The 17716-nt window shown below is 42.3% G+C and overlaps 1 protein-coding gene across 13 annotated transcripts in view; it reads right to left on the bottom strand.

The window, feature by feature from the left end:
• The window catches only part of MTSS1 (MTSS1, I-BAR domain containing), a 129123-nt gene that overhangs the window by 26982 nt on the left and 84425 nt on the right, over nucleotides 1-17716 (bottom strand). For 9 of the 13 annotated variants that reach the window (XM_017746056.1, XM_017746061.1, XM_017746062.1 and 6 more), the window contains 4 exons: nucleotides 9917-10001; nucleotides 8395-8486; nucleotides 6579-6653; nucleotides 881-892 (listed from right to left, as the gene is read on the bottom strand). In XM_017746056.1, coding sequence (XP_017601545.1) covers nucleotides 881-892; nucleotides 6579-6653; nucleotides 8395-8486; nucleotides 9917-10001 — 264 coding nt within the window. The remainder of the gene's footprint in view (nucleotides 1-880; nucleotides 893-6578; nucleotides 6654-8394; nucleotides 8487-9916; nucleotides 10002-17716) is intronic. The other 4 variants (XM_017746058.1, XM_008642607.2, XM_008642606.2 and 1 more) reach the window with 1 other exon arrangement.

Raw genomic sequence — 17716 nt, 5'->3', positions numbered from 1 at the left:
AGTTTTGCCTTAACAGAAAAGCTACAAGTTGCCAAATGACATTTCTTGACTGAATTACAAACCAGGAAAACTACAATATGTGGTTTCAAAAACTGGGGACAAGCAGCAGGGCTCAACAAGGCCCAGCTCCAGGAGCCCAGCGGAGGTGCCTCGTTTGAGAGCTTCCCAATTTAATCAATCCAGGCTTCTCCCAAAGGCAACACCTACATCACTACACTTACAAGTGCAGGTATGAGTACTTTGCTCAGATTCAGAAACATCATGCTTCATTCACAATGAGATCTCAAGGCAGCCACTTTAAACTTGCAAAACAGCTGAAACAGCACCCCCCCAATTTAAACACATTTGAGATGTGATGAGGCAACAGGAGATAACTGTGATGCTGAATTCCAACCCTTTCCCCAGCATGAAGTAAATACAGTGTTTTCTTATCTATCAGGTAAGAAAGATGCATGCGATTTTCAAAAAAAAGGGAGTTTGGATCACAAGTTGCAAAAACCAACATTAAGGACTTCAGGCTCTAGACTTTAAAAGTCATATTAACAATAAGATACTCAATTATTTGAACATCACCTTGATGACATGTCTATTCCATTTAACTTCTCTCCCAACTGTGACAAGACTTATCTGTCCACGTTAATCCCTTTCTAAAATAAACCAGAGGTTTATCCACAATACTGTTTTTCTTCTTTTATAGTGTTCCAATTAGATACCAAAAGAAAATAAATCAAAAAATGGTTTGTTCATTAGGATTAGGCAATATTTTAGTTCCATTAGAAATTAAAGTCTAGGCAGTTAGTGGAGACCAGACACCATAAAAAGGCCACAGCAAGGGCTACAATAAACCAGCCACCAGGGTCACAGCATGGCAGAGACTTACCCAGAGCCTCAGCTGTCAGGCAGGTGCGCATGGTGAGAAATTGCAGGACACAAAATTGACACAGAAAGGAAAATAAAAAAAGTCAAACTGGTATTCCAGCATTCCTAGAATTTAGACATTATCATCAGCGCCAAGACAAGAGTGAGCAGTTTGGACTAGACTATTTTGACTTCTTCCGTTGCTGATAAAGACAAACGCATTAGTTTTGCATCCTGGTGAGCTGTCGCAAATTAAACCCCTGGTTATTAACCATACAGTTTTACTTTAAGAGACTTAAACCAGTTTAGACTCCTCAGTGAGAACACGTTAACCCGTGCTTCAGAAAAAGTGCACAACACAGACAACCAGACCCTGGTCAAGTGGCACAAAGCTCATTCCCTTGAAGGGAAGAGGGAACTCAAACCTGCAGAACTCTAGGCGGGTGCTGTATGAGTAACCACAGCACTTTTTGATGTCCTCTGCTGCAATTACATTAATAGATTGTTAATTAAATGAAAAGCTAATTGCTGATGCAATGTGGAAGAACATCAAAAAGATTAACTATGATACGTGTGTTTTAATTAAAAAAATTTATGTAATAAAGTTTTGTAATAAAACTGGCTTGCTGTCAAAAAGAGGGGAACTACCAAGAGGCCTTCAAAACTCAAGGAATGAAAGTGAATCGAAGAAATGTCTTCAGTCACCAAGTTACCAACATGTCTTCACTGCATTTTTATTAAGGAAAGCTTGCATTATAAACTTGCAGGGAAAAAAACCCCAAAACGCACCAAAAGAGCCCTGCAGGCATCATGGCCTCATCCACACAGGATTCTTTCCCTGCAACAGATAAGGATAATTTGCTCATTAGCTTTCCTCCTTCTGAGCTGTATCTTATTGACTCAACAGAGCTTTGGCTCTCACTTCAGTCACTGTGCCACACTTGATCAATTTAGAGGAATGAGGCTCCCTCCTGGGGGAGGAAGGCTCTGGCCAGGGATTCTCCCTCTCCAGCCTGCCACTATAGATGGGGAAAGTGCCACGTACAGAAAGAGTGCAAAGTGCTTGAATGAGAAGGTCAGCACTTGCTTTAAGAACTGAGACATTCTTCAGTTATAATTACATTGAAGAGCTTTATGCTTTTTAATTTAGAGTCACGGGGTTTGCATGACCATCCTTGAGAGCAGTAATACAATATTACAAAGACCAGAGGATAACACAAAAATAGCTAAAAAGGCTCTAAAACACAAAGAGGTCATATCTTTGCTAACCAGGAGGAGGAAGAAAATGCACTTTTGGCAGTATTACAGTAAATTAATAATCATGTTCTACAGTAAAATAAAAATCATGTTCTATTATCTCAATTTCATTAGAATCACAGAACACTTTCCAAAACTGCTGCATACTCAAAAGGAGAAAATGTCAGTTTGGTTACTCAACATTGATGGGACACAAGAAGAAATGTTGTACTGAATGTTAATGGAACTCTGCAGAAATTTCTACACATGTCTGACAGATAAAACTCAGTTTTCATATTAACATGTGTTATATTATTGGGAGCGTTACATTCAACAACTTCTTACATATCCACTTGGATTTAAACATTTTCCTCAAAGCTCACCCAGTGTCACATGAAGAACCTGAAAATGAAACCTACCAGTCATGTTATTATATGCAGAAGGGAAACCTGTCTATTTTTTCATTAATAGCCAAGCTGAAATACAGAAAATAGACCAAACGTGCACTCTGGATTTTATACATACATTTAGATATATTTTAATTTAGTCACTTGATCCTTTTTTCTTCAAGAATCATGCACTTTGTTAACCTTGCCAAATGGTTACGTGCAGAGCCACAGCTGCTGACTCTCTCCTGATTCAAGATAGCAACAACAGCTTCTAGCAGCTATGGATCCATGTATGAGGCCCTGACTCAGCAGAAACCTAAACATGGAATTTATTTTAAGTATATGCATAATAATTCTGCTGAGTCAGGTTAGCTGGGCTGACTTCTGATGGCCAATGTTTGCCTAAAGACAAAGAGAAATTTAGAAGGTGTCTGCAATCCCATGCACTACACAACTTCATCTGTTCAGCAAGAGATAAGTTTCAGTGCTGGGGTGGGCAACAAGCCCTAGGGGCCTGTTCCCCATGGGAACAAGGGTGTAAGGAGAATGATGAACCTTGAAGATCACCATGACACCTTCAGGGACTGCATGGATCTGGGAGGTGCACCAGGATCTTATTTAAGACTACACAGATTTAGCTTCAGGTGGATTTTTTTTTTTGGATATTTAAAGACAACAAATAGAGTGAAAATTTTCTCTGTGAGGTCTTTTGAAATGTAAGACCTTCATTTCACAGTCGTGTCACTTTACTAAAAATACCCTAGCAAACTTCCAAAAAGGACCCTGGACTTCCTTTTGTTTTGTTTGGAAAGCTTGGTGTTTTCCCCATCACTTCAAGCTTTGGAAACACCGTTATTCAATTAACATACTCTGCAAACGTAATTTCTAATACATGATCTTAAATTCCCAGCCTGAACTTTCAACTGGGCCACATGGTACAAGAACAAACAGACCACACACAAGCCACGGAAGAGGCAAACCCCCGTGTATTTGGCCCCTCAGACCAAGGTGGGGAGCCCAGCCTGCAGCACTCTTGCCAGGACAAGCCACGCAGCCCACAACCCTCCTTCCTAAATGTCCTCAGGATGCAGACAAGGAGCAAGGAGCTGCTGTGCATGCTGCAGCATCAGCTGTGAGATACAGCCTCTGCAGCCCAACATGTCAGGGCCAGGGGACACCACTTCCATGACACAAATGAGGAAAGTGGAGGGTTGTATTTGTTTCCTTCTGCCCAAAACAGAAGAAAAGCACTTTCCTGTAAGGTCAGATGGGAAATAGCAGAATAAGCCTAAAGGACCTTTTTAGTAGCATGCACAGTATTGAAGCAAATCCAGAATTTAGCAAACATCCTGTTTGCCCACAGATAATCATAAAGTTATTTCAAAAGTATTCTTACAAGAGCTAGGAAGGGGATGAATTGGTTGTTTTAGAGTTCCCATAGGTGAGTCAGTAACTTTACAGAAAAATCAAAGGGACAGGTCCTGATTGAGGAAGAACAGAACAAAAAAAGTATGTCTGAAAAACAGAGAAACAGGAGAGTTGAAGACACAGGAAGACATTCATGCACTCAGCCACATGCCTGCCAGCACAGTTGTCCCATAGTTCAAACCTCATTTGTGTCCTAAAGCAGAATCACTTCTGCAGCTTTATCATGATTTTTTTATTCCGCAGTAGCAGCAAGAACAACATACTTCACCTCACAGGACACTGAACAGATCTGTCAAGATGGGTACATACAAAAACATTTTCACAACAACATTTGACACTGCAGTCAGACCAAAGCTTTATTTCTTCAAGACAGGGATCAAAACAACAAAGAGGGGAAAAGGCATCTGCTCCTGTTTTTTCCTTCTACATTTAAGTGTTGTAGATAACTTGCAAGAAGGCAGGGAGACCCTCCTCCCACCTCCTGTCCACTCGTGCTGGGGCCAACAGCTTTGGGCATTCACATGCACAGCCATATGAGCGAAGGCCTCCCTGCATCTCTCCTCCCCAGTGGACATGAGAACAACTCTCAGCTCCTCAAAAATACTGCAGCTCCTGCTTTTCCCTGTACTGGCTACCTGTGAGACCTCAGCTCTTCCACCTGCCCCATACACTCAAACCCCTCCTGACTCCTATTGGTTTTGTGATCTGGACCAAACACCATGAGTCTGACAGCAATTCCAAGGGGGACAGCACAGAAATAAAGCACCTTCACCACAACTCCAAAAGAATATCCTAACAGCAAAATTAAGCAAGGGAATTACATAAAAAAAAAAAAAAAAGAAACAAAACGTCAACTACATTATGACTGCTGTAATGATGGCAAAATGAGGCCTGTTCCACTCCTTGCTCAAGGATGTTTAATCCTGAAGGAGGACAAAACACCAGTTTCCTGACTCTCATCATGAGACTTGGCTCATATTTGAGGAGGGGGTATGAAACTAGAAAATCCAAGGACCAAGTCTGCTTGCTTTAACCACTGCTGACAGATGCAGGTGGCATCTGCAGTATGAGAACAGCGGGTTCGTTTTTTTCCAGCAGCTTTTAAGTACTTCTCCTTCCTCTTCACACTTTACAGAAAATGATGTCTCCTCCTTCAATACTGCAGACTGATTTACTGAACACTCAGAAGCAGAATAAAGAGGAGAGGGAGCCAGACAGCTGTCAATCCATAGAAACATGCTAAAAAATGGCTCGTTCTTCACAGATCCCAGACATCTACCCAAACCATTCCATGCTTTTTTCGCAGTGCTCACCTTCCGTGCACTGATGGGTTGTTTGTACCACACAAGGACAAGAAATAAGACTAGAAAAGGTGGGGAGACAGGAGGAGACATGGAAGGAATATCACAAACTCTCTAAACCTGTTGGTCTCAAGTCAGACATTTCATCACACAAAACGAGAAACATATTTATGCATTACCCAAAAATAAAATCTTATCTCAAAAAGTCATGTTCCCCTAATGATCACCATTCTGATTTTGAACACTAAACTGACAGACACACAGAACCTACTGAGCTAAGCTCCCTCTTGCTGGCTTTCATCTCTTCTCATCTCTTATCTAAAGTCAGCTAAAATTCAAGAGCAGTTTTCCAGTCATGTCGCTTTCTACCAGTGTAATTATTGACTCACCTATTAGGAAGGAAAGTTAGACAGCTCACCTGTTCTGGGTAACACTTATACAATTTCAAAATGTCAAGAAACTCCCCACCCCAGCGTTTATTTTGTTTGTCCCTGGGTTCAGTTTTTAGGCAGGAGGGGAAGGACAAGTTGCAACCTGCAGACTGAGAGCTGATCAAACACTTCTGACCCAGCTGGGAAGAGCCCAGCGCAGGAAAGGGAACCAGGAAGTCTTTTGTACAAGCTCCCTATCATTCCAAAGCCTGGTGGGGTTTGCACATGGCCAAGTAAAACTCTTAGTGATGGCAAAGCTGCAGCTAGCAGTGCCGCATGTTTCCATCAAAACAGTGATGAAACCCCTGTGACAAGGTGGTGGTGGGAGAGCAACAGGAGCAACAGAGCTGCCAAAAGAAACAAACTGCCTTTCAGGAAAAGTCCCTTTCTCTTCTCACTCATCTTTAGTTTTCTATGATTGCCAAGTGCTCTCCCGCCCAGTAACAACCCATGCTTCTTCTCACACTCTGATCAATAAGGTAAGGTGTAGAAGATTACAGGCTGTTAAAAAAAAAGAAAAAAGAAGAAAAGTGGCAAAAAGGGAGAACAGTGAGAAATGTTAATAGTTAGGGAACATTTACATAATGGCTTTTTTAATATTATTCCAAAAGATTCTAGAAAATTTCACAAGTATCTGCACAAGTCATGTTAAGAGTGTCAATGTTCCTAAAAAGAAAAAGTTAGCAGTAAGGGCTCTATTTTAAAACATGATTGACTTTGCACAAACAGTTTTAAGGCTTTTGTGTAAGAACATTAGAGGCAGCTTCAGAACATGATTTAAATGACACATAGTAATTGTATCCTGGTACCCAAGTACGTACCAGGAATACATTAGAGTGGCAGAATTATTGCAGTAGAAAGTCCTATCACTGTTCAGTCTCTGTCAATGAGCACAGCTCAGAAGCTTGTTAACAGTAGAGTATGAAGCAAGTTACCTTTCTTTGCTTTCTTCTGTAGCTTCAGTGTATCAGACGATTTCTTTTTTATCTCTTGGCGGGCTTTTTTGTATTCTAAAAAAGACACAATCTCTATTATCAATATAATCAATTTCAGAATTAATGTTTTTCACAGAAAAGGCTACATTTAAAGACGTTAGACTACAAACTTTCAGAGAACAGCTACTGTTAAACAAAGCAGCTTAGAACTCACATTTTGTAAAGCCTATATATTTGGCTTAATGCAACATTTTAGGGTGTGAGCACATTCACATACTAAAATCTTTCCCAAATAAACAAAGCCTTTACAGAAATAACAACTGAGAACACAGTACAAAATCAGAGTGCTTTTCATTTCAAAGACTCATCCACTCTCAGGAATGGAAAACAGAGATGACAGGTTTCTCGAAACATCTGTGTTCAAAAAACAAGTATCCAGAAATGGCAAGGCTGAGAATATCCTGTGATCCCTCTCCAGCATGAGCGTCAGGCAGAGGAAGAGGGTGCTAAAACTCTGCCCAAGGAAGGGTCACATTGCCAGATCCTTCTGATGAAGTGGAGCACACTGCACTTGTCCTCATTTTCAGATGAGGTACAAATCCCAGGAGAATTAAAATCCCAGGACAAAATATTCAACTTCTAGTGCAGGAACACTAAAGGTACCAGATATGAAAACTCGTACTTAAAAAAAAAAGATAAAAGGCATGTATGCATGTATATACATATACACGTACACTTTAACAAAGGAGGTCAGTGTTACTACTTTTCTGTAGATGGAAAAACAGAAGCAGATTGATGGCAGGCACAGGAGCTGTACCGAGGCCAACTGCACTCCCAACACCCAAGTCTGCCCAGCAAACTCTAAATCTCACTGCCACTTTGGCCTGGGTCACCCCTACCTGCATGACCCCATGTGATTCCCCTCCCCTGCTCACTACATGCTTAACACTCTCTGCAGCACAAGGCAGGAAGTTTTTCAAGAGCTGCTGATTCAACTGCTTCTACCTGACCCCAGTAATAATGGGGGAAGAAGGAAATCCTCTTTTGGAGGTCAAGCCCACTCCTTCCCATCAGTTCTCACCCTCCCCAATATAAATTATGCTGCTGCTGCTTCTTTCAGATGTAACAAAAGTCTGAAATTTTCAAGGGTCAGTCAGTGGCAAACTGCAATCTGCTTTCAGTACCTGTGCTAGAAGGCCACCATTCCCAGTACAAATTTTACAAAGCCAAAGGCATCTACCAACATGCACCTGCTGTGCAAGACTTGGCTGCCTGATGCTCATTCCCCCGGGAAAGCCTCTGGAGCCATCATCACCACTGCAGCCCTGGGCATCCCATGTCCAACATCAGAGCTCTCCCGTTCCCCAGGTGCACTTTCTATATGGTATCAGGCATAAAATAACGATGCTCAATGTTTTACAGGGCTGTGCAGTCTCTGGAGGATGCTATGGCTGAGGCATAACATGATCTTACAAGCTGCTTTTAAATGACACCCCAGGGCTCTGCAGGGATACATGTGGCATCTCCAATCCTCAGCACATACAGGCAGAGTGGGCTAACAGAGTTAGACCCAGTCACTGCTTACCAGTCTAGAAAAACAACCCATCCCCAGGAGTCCTGCAAACTAAACCTTCAAAATGCATATGGGAAGGGTTAACACTTTGTTAAGCATTTTGGGAGAGGAGTGTTCTAAAAGAGAAAAACTGCTATACATATTTAAGCATGTCATTCAGTTCCCCAGTACAAACATAAAAAGAGGAAGAAAAACTGATATTACAATCTTACTCCTATTAAAGAATTCTTCCTCCGTAACTACCTTTTGCATGGTCTTTATCCAGCTGATTGGCCACTTTCTTCCACTCTTCCATCTGTTCTTGAAGTGGGTTTATCAGACAGTCAATTAAAGCACTAATTTTGTTGAAAAAACACAAAGAGCAATCAAATCCTGCAGATGCCCCTATTCTTACAGAGAGAGCCAAGGTCAATATTGGAGTATTTTTACTTTTTGCTGTGACAGCTACCAGTGTCATAATGTAAATATCAGAACATAAAACTGTTTACACTAGAGAAAGCAAAAGAAAGAAGTAGATTTAAAAAAAAAATCAAAAATCCACATCACAAGATAACCAGAATTACAGAAGGTCAGGACACTGAGGAACAGAGCGTAAAGCAAAGGAGTGACCCGAAACAATTCAGTGTAAACAGATCCTACTCAACCATCACACAATTTAAATGGATACTCTGGAGACCAGAAAGGTTCATGCAGCCATGGAGATTATAAACTTAAATAGCACATGTATGTACACAAGAAGACAGAGCAGTTGTACAAGAGAACAAAATCCTGCCCACTGATGTGCCTCACCTCACATTGGTGGAGTCCATGATACAGAACCAGTAATGCTCCACTAATTAATGAGACTGGGATCAAACCATTTAAACAGCTAATTCTGTGGTAACTGGAGACTAAAATTGTCTCCTCACAACCAATTTCATAAATAATTTTACTTTAAAATAATCACAGAATTATAACAGAATGTTTTGGATTGGAAGGGACCTTAAAGGTCATCTGGTTCCAACCACCTTGCCGTGGTCAAGAATATCTTCCACTAGACCAGGCCGCGTATAGCCCCATCCAACCTGGCTTTGAAAACTTCCGAGGATGGGGGAAAAAGGGAAAAAACAAAGCAGGACATCAGGCAAGTGGTGAAGCATAGTTTCTGTTCCCCAAAGGTCAAATATAACTTTCAGGTCTGATTAAAAAAGGCATACATGCAAACTACTACTTACTACATAAGTAGGTTGTTTTTGTACAGCTCAGGTTTCACATGAGTTAATTCCCTCTCATTACCTCTACAGTCTAACTTCAATTTCAAAAACAGGATGTGAGAATTTGCATTTTGTATACTGCTCTGCTAAAGGTTTTTCTCTGAGCTGCAAGCTATTTGGGCTGTGCAGTAAGCTGAGGAAGCAGCACAACGCTGCTGCTGCTGCTGCTGCTTGTTTAAAACTTAAGAGACAAAGCTTAAAGGCCTGAAACAAAGACAGGTCAGTTGGTCACATCAGCAGCCGCCTGCTCAGCACTGAGCAACAGGAACTGACAGTGAGAATCTGCAGCATTTAGAGGTGATTTGAGGTGAACTGGCCCAGCCCCATGAATGTGCAGTGAAACCCTGCATGGTCACAGCACTGAACATGCTGCAGGGAGAAAACAACTCCTGCTCTCAGTGACATGGGCAGAAGCAACCAGAGAAGACAATGCTGGTGAACAGCTTTAGATGCTCCCTAGAAGCACATGAAGGAGGAACCTCCAGTGCTGGCCCAGGTACGGAGCCACTCACCTTGAGAACTGCCGGAGTTTGGACTCTATACTTCTGTGCCTCATACACATTCTGGTGAGAGCAGACCCAATCTCTCTGGTACCACCTGAAAAACAAAAAGGCAGGTGAGACCACGGATGAGATTCCTGCCTGTGGTGTAGAGGCATAACAACCAGGATGGAGGTGCCAAGTCTTCCACAGCAACTGTAAAACAAAGTAACTGTAGAATCAACCAGACTATTAACAGGGCAGATCTAAGTGGTATCTGTCGTCCCAGGAAGAGACTAATTCCTGCTCACCTGGAGACCAGAATCAAGCAACCAAACATGATTAAAAAGACAGTTCTTCCAGGCAGCTTTCTGTGCCATGAGGCCCAAGCCTGTGGCAGAAGACTTGAAAGAAAAGGGGTTGAGATGTCAAAAGCCAAGCAGCACAGCTGTCAAGGGAGCGGGCATTATTTCCACACCTAGGGGATTCGATGCAACTTTCCCATCCCCAGATTCTTCAGGCCCAATGCCTCAAACGCGTTTTGCTGCTCCAGGGCCGGGCCCGGCGTGCTCCCGGCATCGCCAGCAGGTGGCGCCGTTCGCCGCCACCACGGCCCGTCCCACGGCGGCACAAACCCCCCGCTCCCCCCGGGCTCTCCCGCCTCACAACACACATCCCTTCCTTCCCCGCTTCAATCAGCAATACCAGCTCCCATCAGCCTATTAAATTTCCATATAAGTTGGTTTCGGTTAGCGTTAGTTTTGGTACTTGCTTAGTTCCCATTGGCAAATTAAATCTACTATTTCAGGATACAAACATCAACCTTCTTACGAAGCGTTTCCAAACTGTATTTGATTATTAAAATAACCTTAGACTTGTATCATAGAGCAAAATCTTCCCTAGGCTTTAAAAATAGCATTGCTCAAGTAGGAAAAAAAAAAAAATCTTCCTAAGAAACTGTAATATTTTGATTTTTTAAACATGGAAACAAGTCCTTCCTGCAGTCCTGCAGAATTAAGTCCTGTGCCCACGAAATGGCTCTGGAACAAAGACACCAAATAACTGGAACAAATTGTGGCTATTTGGTATTGTTCAAAAAGATAAACAGAAAGTCCTTTGTCACTTGCCTGATTACTCATGTTTTTATAAGGAGCTTTTGAAATAATATTATTTGGTAACATCAAAGAGCTGTAGACTCATTGCATACAGGTGGGAAAAGCACACAGACTCCAGGCTGGGTCTGGACCCATCTCTTCTGGCGATGCTGCACTTGCACAAGCTGAGACTGACTCCAGTAACTCAAAAAGCAGTACAGAAGATGGGGAGAGGTGTAACAGAGAGAAAGCAAGTGGAGAAAGGACAACATCCACAAGAAAGAGTGGATCTCTGTCCCAAAACATGGACATTTTTCTCTGGATCCACTGCCAAATAAAAGTAATTTTATTTCAGAGCCTAATGTGGCACAACTGCAATGGCAGAGAAGAACAAATGAACCAAAAATTTCCCTGGCTACCAGCAGAGCAATTCTGAATCAAGTTTAGGGAAAAGGTAGGTTTTTCAGGTTGAAAACTCACTGAAATGCTGGAATATTAAGGACCATCAATGGTTAAGTGACACTGCTTTCCTAAGTCTGTTATATGAAAAAAGGAAGGGTCGTATCAGAACAGTAAGAAGGAAATAAGGCACCATGTGTTTGGGGAGACTAGGAAATAAGGGTCAGTTACTATTAATATTAAATTCCAAGGTAACAGATTTTTACCTGAAACACAACCAACCAAAGTATAAACATATCCCCTCAACACATAATACAGATGGACGGGCAAGGTCAGCAGAACAGCCAAACGAAGTTCAGAGAAAAAAAAAACAAAATGACAAGCCACAACAGAATAAATTAAGCCTGGAATAAAGACACTTTCTCATGGAAAAAAACCAAATGCAACTGGTTGGTGATGAGTGGGCTACTGGTTCTTCCCACCTTTTGAAACCTCATGTTATCCGTAGTTTACAAGAATATCAAAGGATGAGGTGTTTATTTTGTTCTGCGAATGAAGACTACTCTAATGAAGTCAAGGTAAAAGGAAAACAAATGGTTTTGAGAAATTTTTGATGTCCCTTCTGGAAACAAGGTATTGCAAAAGATGGGTTTAGGATTCTGCTCAGGAAGAAGAAGGAGGGGTGCTGCTGAAAACTTTGGGAGGGCTGAGCCAGCACCTCTGCTTGGTCAGCATGGACCCAGGGAGGGATGCAGGGAGTGGGTTGAGGCTGGCAAGGCTCACCAGACTGAACAAAGGGCAGTGTCAGCGCATCTTCTCCCACACCTGAATCCCACTGCTTCTCCTCAATGTATGAAAGACTCCAACAGCACTGGAGTTAAAGAGAGCTTTACTTCCCTGTTGCCAACTATATTAACAGTCAAGAATACAAATGCTTCCTGAGAAAGCAAAAAAAAAAATACAAGCCTCTCACCACCCCCTGATTTATTGAGCTGGAGGACCATGGCCATCACCAATGCATTCAGCTGTTCTTCCAGGAACACCCGCAGTGTAAAGGGTTTATCTCAGCTTTCGGCAGGTTATTGTAAAGGCTGGTTCCCACCAGCAGAACTGCACTGATGCTCCTGTTTCCAAAGGGTTGGGTTCAGCTGGCTACACAAACTGGCAGAAGGGAATCATTTTGTACCACTGCAGTGGTTTGAAAATATCCAAATGTAACAAGGGATGGTAATTCGGATTTCTTTTATCCAATCTCAGCTGCAGCGAACACGACCAACATATGTTTTATATAAATTACAGTTTGATGAGTGGTTTACTCACAGCCGGAGCGGGCGGCCAACACGTGCGCTCTGCACACAGAGATGGACCTTACAAGCAGCATTAATGTGTGTGCAAGTCCTGGTACTGGCTATGCACCTGAGTAATCAAAATCTAGTAAAAAGTTTATTGCAGTGAATGCCACAGTCATACAAAACCCGCTTCAGCTTCCAAATTAATTTATGGTTTATCTTTTCAAAAACCTGCTCTGTAAGTGACCAATTGCCTACTGACTCAAAGACAGAGCCATGAGCCAGGTAGGCAGAAGATCAGTGGAGATAGTTTCTTTTTCAGTGCTATCAACCCACAGATGTGGTGGCAAAAAGAGCATCTGACAGAGAACATGCTGAATGCACTGTCCCTCTCCACACTTCACTTACAAGCAGGTCCCTGGAAAAAATCCCTGACATGCTACAGCAGCTGTAATTTCCCAAACAGAAATACTGAGGCCCAACTAGCAAACTTTTCACCAAACCATAAGTATGTTGGGTGGGTGACCTGGGCTCCATTCACTGCCCTACAGTTATGCAAGTCAAACTGCTGTGCCTTGGGCTCTCAGTTTATAAAATGAGGCCGTGAATTATCTGCTTCTCTGACACACTATAATAAATCATCCATTAAGGGAAACAATGCCTGGGAACAGTTTAAAGTAATACTTTGAAACTGGAGACGAGAGGTGTATTCACCAGAATTCCCACTCAGAGAAAGTGGCTTAACAAAATGCTCCTGTTGAATTTGATTAGAAAGTGGGTGATAACATCAGCCTTATTTCTCGTAAGTAAAAGGCAACTCTGCAAGGCAAAATGTGCCTTTACTCTCACCTTCCCTGCTTTTCCCTTTCCTGCCTAAGCCTGTAAAAGACCACAAACTTTCTTCATGTGAGATAATTAAACAGAAGTCTGTGGACCATGACACTACAATGAGTCCACTATAAAGGCATAAATGATTTCTTTTGATGCTTGCTTGTCATTCAGCATCACAGAGAGACAACAGGGAGAGACTGTAGGAAAGAGACTCAATTGTTTTATGGGAGTCATGATGTTTGTATTTAGTGATGATCATATATCAAGGAAATGATTATTTGATGAAATGTGCAGCTGTACAACTGCATGGCCCTATATACTCAAAACAACTCACTACAATCAACCTCGTATCTTCCTTTTCTCAGTTCACTGTTGAGCAACCCCAGCAGGCTCAGAAGATGCTGCCTTTCAGGAAGTGCCTTTAAGGTTCCAACTTATTAACAAGCTCGTATTTTATCTTCAAGGACATAGTTCAAATGTGCAAGCCACTTTCCTCTTTCTCAAAAGGGAGAGAATGATGAAAAATGAGTGTAATATTTTTCTAATTTCAAAGTTATCAGAACAGGCTTCAAGCAGGAGCAGAATGGAGGCTGGATTATTAAATGAAGTTCTGAACATGGAGGCTATGACAAACGACTAACAGTAGGACATTTTAAGTTAATGGCCATTACTCAACCCTTATCCAAATTCATGCTGCTAGAAGAGCAAGCAGTTTCCATCACTGATTACCTGGGGCACGGACCTTGGTCTTGCCAAACTTTTTATGTGGATGTCTCCATGAAACTCAAGGATGATGGGATCAGTTCCAGGGTGTTACAGCAGACAGAGAAAAAAGGACAGATTTGCTTAGAAGTGACTAGCACAGGTATTACTACTGGGACAGAAACCTAAAAGTGGAGCTATGGCAGCTCTCTATGTTCAGGGTGTCAACAGTCTCCAGGTAAAGCCTGTAAGTTGGAAAAACACATCAAAAACTGCAGACAACAGACAAATGTTTTTCAGCATCCACCAGGCAGGAAAAGAGAACAGGACACCCTTACTCCTACAGCTGCTGTGAGCCTTTCTGAGCAGCACTTGGTAAAGTCTCTGAAAGCTGCTGCTCAAAACCAGAGAAAAAAATTCCTGAGGTTTTTTTTTTTTTTTAGATTTAATTTTAACATCTTTCAGTGAAGACTGGATCAACAAATGCAGATTCAAGGCCAAACTCACCTATGAATTTTGGATTAACCAAATTTAATAAAACAGCTCTGGCAGGCCATTGTCATATACCTCACCTCTGCAGTTGTCATCATTGCAAAGGAACAGATTGCTTGTAATGTTTGATCAGGTGCCCTTTTGGGCAAATTACTTAGAAAACACATTCACAGAGGCCTGCTATGAAGTTTTCTGTCCCATTTGCCAGAGCCCTCCACAGTCCAGCTGAGAGGAAAATGCAGTGGGTGGTTTATTTTCTCATTTGCAGAAGAAACTAGCATTTGTTTCTGGATGGAACTAGCAGGATCTCAAATTGCATTTTCACTGAACTTAGATGATGAAGGAGTTGAGGAGAAGAGTGGCAGTGGCAGCTAGTTAAAGCAGCAAAGAAGCCAAAGGAAGAGGAGACCTTAGACACCCCTAGCCCACAGCCTGCCCTGGCAACCACCAGCTTTCAGAAGTCCTTGGAACAGACTATGACCATGTTCCAGTCAGTTTGTTAAAGAATATGCAAGAAAGCTCTTGTGACTTCCTCTGATCTTGCTTATTCCTTCAGTGAGCAGCATTTTTGCTTACTTTAGCTGTTCTTCTAGTTTAGCACTGGGCAAAATCCTCACCCCATGGGAGTCAACATGAGCACTGCCATTAAAGCAACAGGGTCAGAAATTAACCCGTGCACACAGAGGTCTCTACACAGCCCATGCAATGTATAAATTCAGTCATGAACCAGTCCTGCTATGATCTCTGGACAGTTTGGGTTTAGTCAGCCTTCAGTGCATGAATGCAAAGTTCACCTGTGGCCCTCTGATTTGAAAGAGGATGTCACACACAGGTGGATAAAAGCGTTTTAATGTTTAAGTTATCACAGGATGCATCGGTTCATTCTGAGAACCTAAGTCTGTCATTAATTCATGAACTTGTAAAGAGACACAAAATGCATCACTGAACCACAATCCTGTCAGAGAGCAGCCAAAGTCCAGGCAGAAGTCTTTCCCAGGAACAAAATCCTTTAGTCTGAGGTGTTTGTGTCAGGAGTGCAAGCTGGCTTGCTCCCTCCTCCTCTTCCTTTCACAAACGGTGCTGCCAGCACAGACAGAATTTTGCTTCTGGTGATTTCCTGCAAGAATTAATATCCATCTCTCCTCACAGGTGCCTGTTGTTCATTTTTATGAACCTAGAATTCTGCATCAAGTTTTTAATGCCACAAAACCAAAGCATGATTAGAAACAGATTTGTTGAAAAGAGCAAATGCCACAATAGCGTTTTCCATTATTTATGTTTTATTCTATAGAATACAAAAAGTTTCAGTACTGAAAACACACAGGGTCTGCTAAATATCTGTACTCACAGTCAAGCTGTCCACTAACATTGCCCATACCTTCTCCCCATTTCTTTTCAGATTTATAGCAAAATACAGTTCCAGAAACAGTCTGTGCATAGCTCAGTAAACCTAACAGTCTTAAGCTGAGCAGATCCAACTGCTTTGCTCCAACTGCTACACCCATCAATGGCTCAAGGAAAGCAGGTGACAAGAGTCACCAAGCTCATGCTCTCAGTAAAAGCTGGAACATGCTAATAAAATGAACGCTGTAAGGAAAACAGAATTCCTGAAGCTGAAGAACGCCAGGCCAAGCCTGTGTGCTAATCTGGAGTAACCACTCACCTGTGCAGAATCCCAGAGCCAAGCTGCCAGCCAACACATATGTAAAGGCCAGCTCCACCAGCCAGGGACAGTTGCTGCACTGAGGACCACACTCCATTGCATGCTCCAGAGGGTGGAAAGATGGAGATCTGGTTCAGGCCTATTTAGATAGCCAGACTCATTGATCTCCATATCTCCATGAATCTGGCTCTAAATGAACACTTAACGTCAGCCCGACGTGTGAAGAGGCAGTAACTCAAGATACTTATGTTCTTCTGAAGTACCGCTCTTTATTTTGCCTGGGCCCAGCAATGAACTGCAATGTAATCTGATTAGATTACAGCAATATTCAATGAGGAGAAGGGATAATACACTTACAGCAAATGGCTTGGAACACCAACTGCAATTCCACTGCACGCTTGGCAAAACATACTTATTTTGAATTGACAACTTCCACAGAGGCTCTAAAAAGCCTACAAGGTCTTTCTCCTCTTTATGTTTAGATACTGGCCTTATGAACACCTCTGGCCCGAAAAGTCAAAAGCCCCTCAACTCAGGTCTCCCAATCACCTCGGCTGCTGATCCCAATCCAGCAAGGATTTCAGCTACTACTAAATGGCTGCTGCCTCCGAAGCACAAAATCAAGCACCGCCAGAACAAGCAGGTGCAAAAATCAGAAGAAAAGTTTATTTTTAAATCCAAGTCAGCAGATCTAACTGAAACCTCACAGCAAGCAGATCTGCAAAATAAGGCAGTGCTATTTTTACAGGCTGTCACTTCTTCCAGCAGAGCACACTTCCTCAGTGAACCAAGGCAAAGATCATGAAGGGACAAAGGGAAGTAAAATCATTCAAACCACCTTAAGAAATTACCAGTTCAAGAAATTTTGGATAATGTCTGTTATTTTTCAGTTAGTTATACAGAGATACATCATCATCAACCCACCAAAAGGCTCCATGCACACCTAAACATTGAATGCAACATCTCAGGCCCTGGGCGCAAGGGAAAGCTCTGTCCCCGCCCCGGGGATTCAGGGACATGGTTTCTTCTCCTGGGGCAATCTCATGCCTTTGCTCAGGGTTAACAATCTCTAACTGCAACTCATCCATATGGGGGGATGCTGGTGGTGCTTCAAAAGGCAGTACATCCTCTTTTTGGTACTTTCTCAAGGCAGCTGCTCTGTGTGCTCCAAATGCCACTTAAAAATTGTCTCAAGTATGTATTGAAATACCCATTACTCAACTGCATCCCCACTGATTTATTTACTCTGACTCCAGACTCATTTCAACATGGCTTGGTAGAAGAGATTAGAAACACACTGACTATGCAGACTTCTCCTCTAAACCCCTAGAGAGTCTCTAGAGAGGAGACTCTGTGGCAGCCA

This window comes from Corvus brachyrhynchos, unplaced genomic scaffold, assembly GCF_000691975.1.
Source record: "Corvus brachyrhynchos isolate BGI_N302 unplaced genomic scaffold, ASM69197v1 scaffold28, whole genome shotgun sequence".
Taxonomy (NCBI): Eukaryota; Metazoa; Chordata; class Aves; order Passeriformes; family Corvidae; genus Corvus; species Corvus brachyrhynchos.
This window is presented reverse-complemented; position numbering and strand designations above follow the sequence as displayed.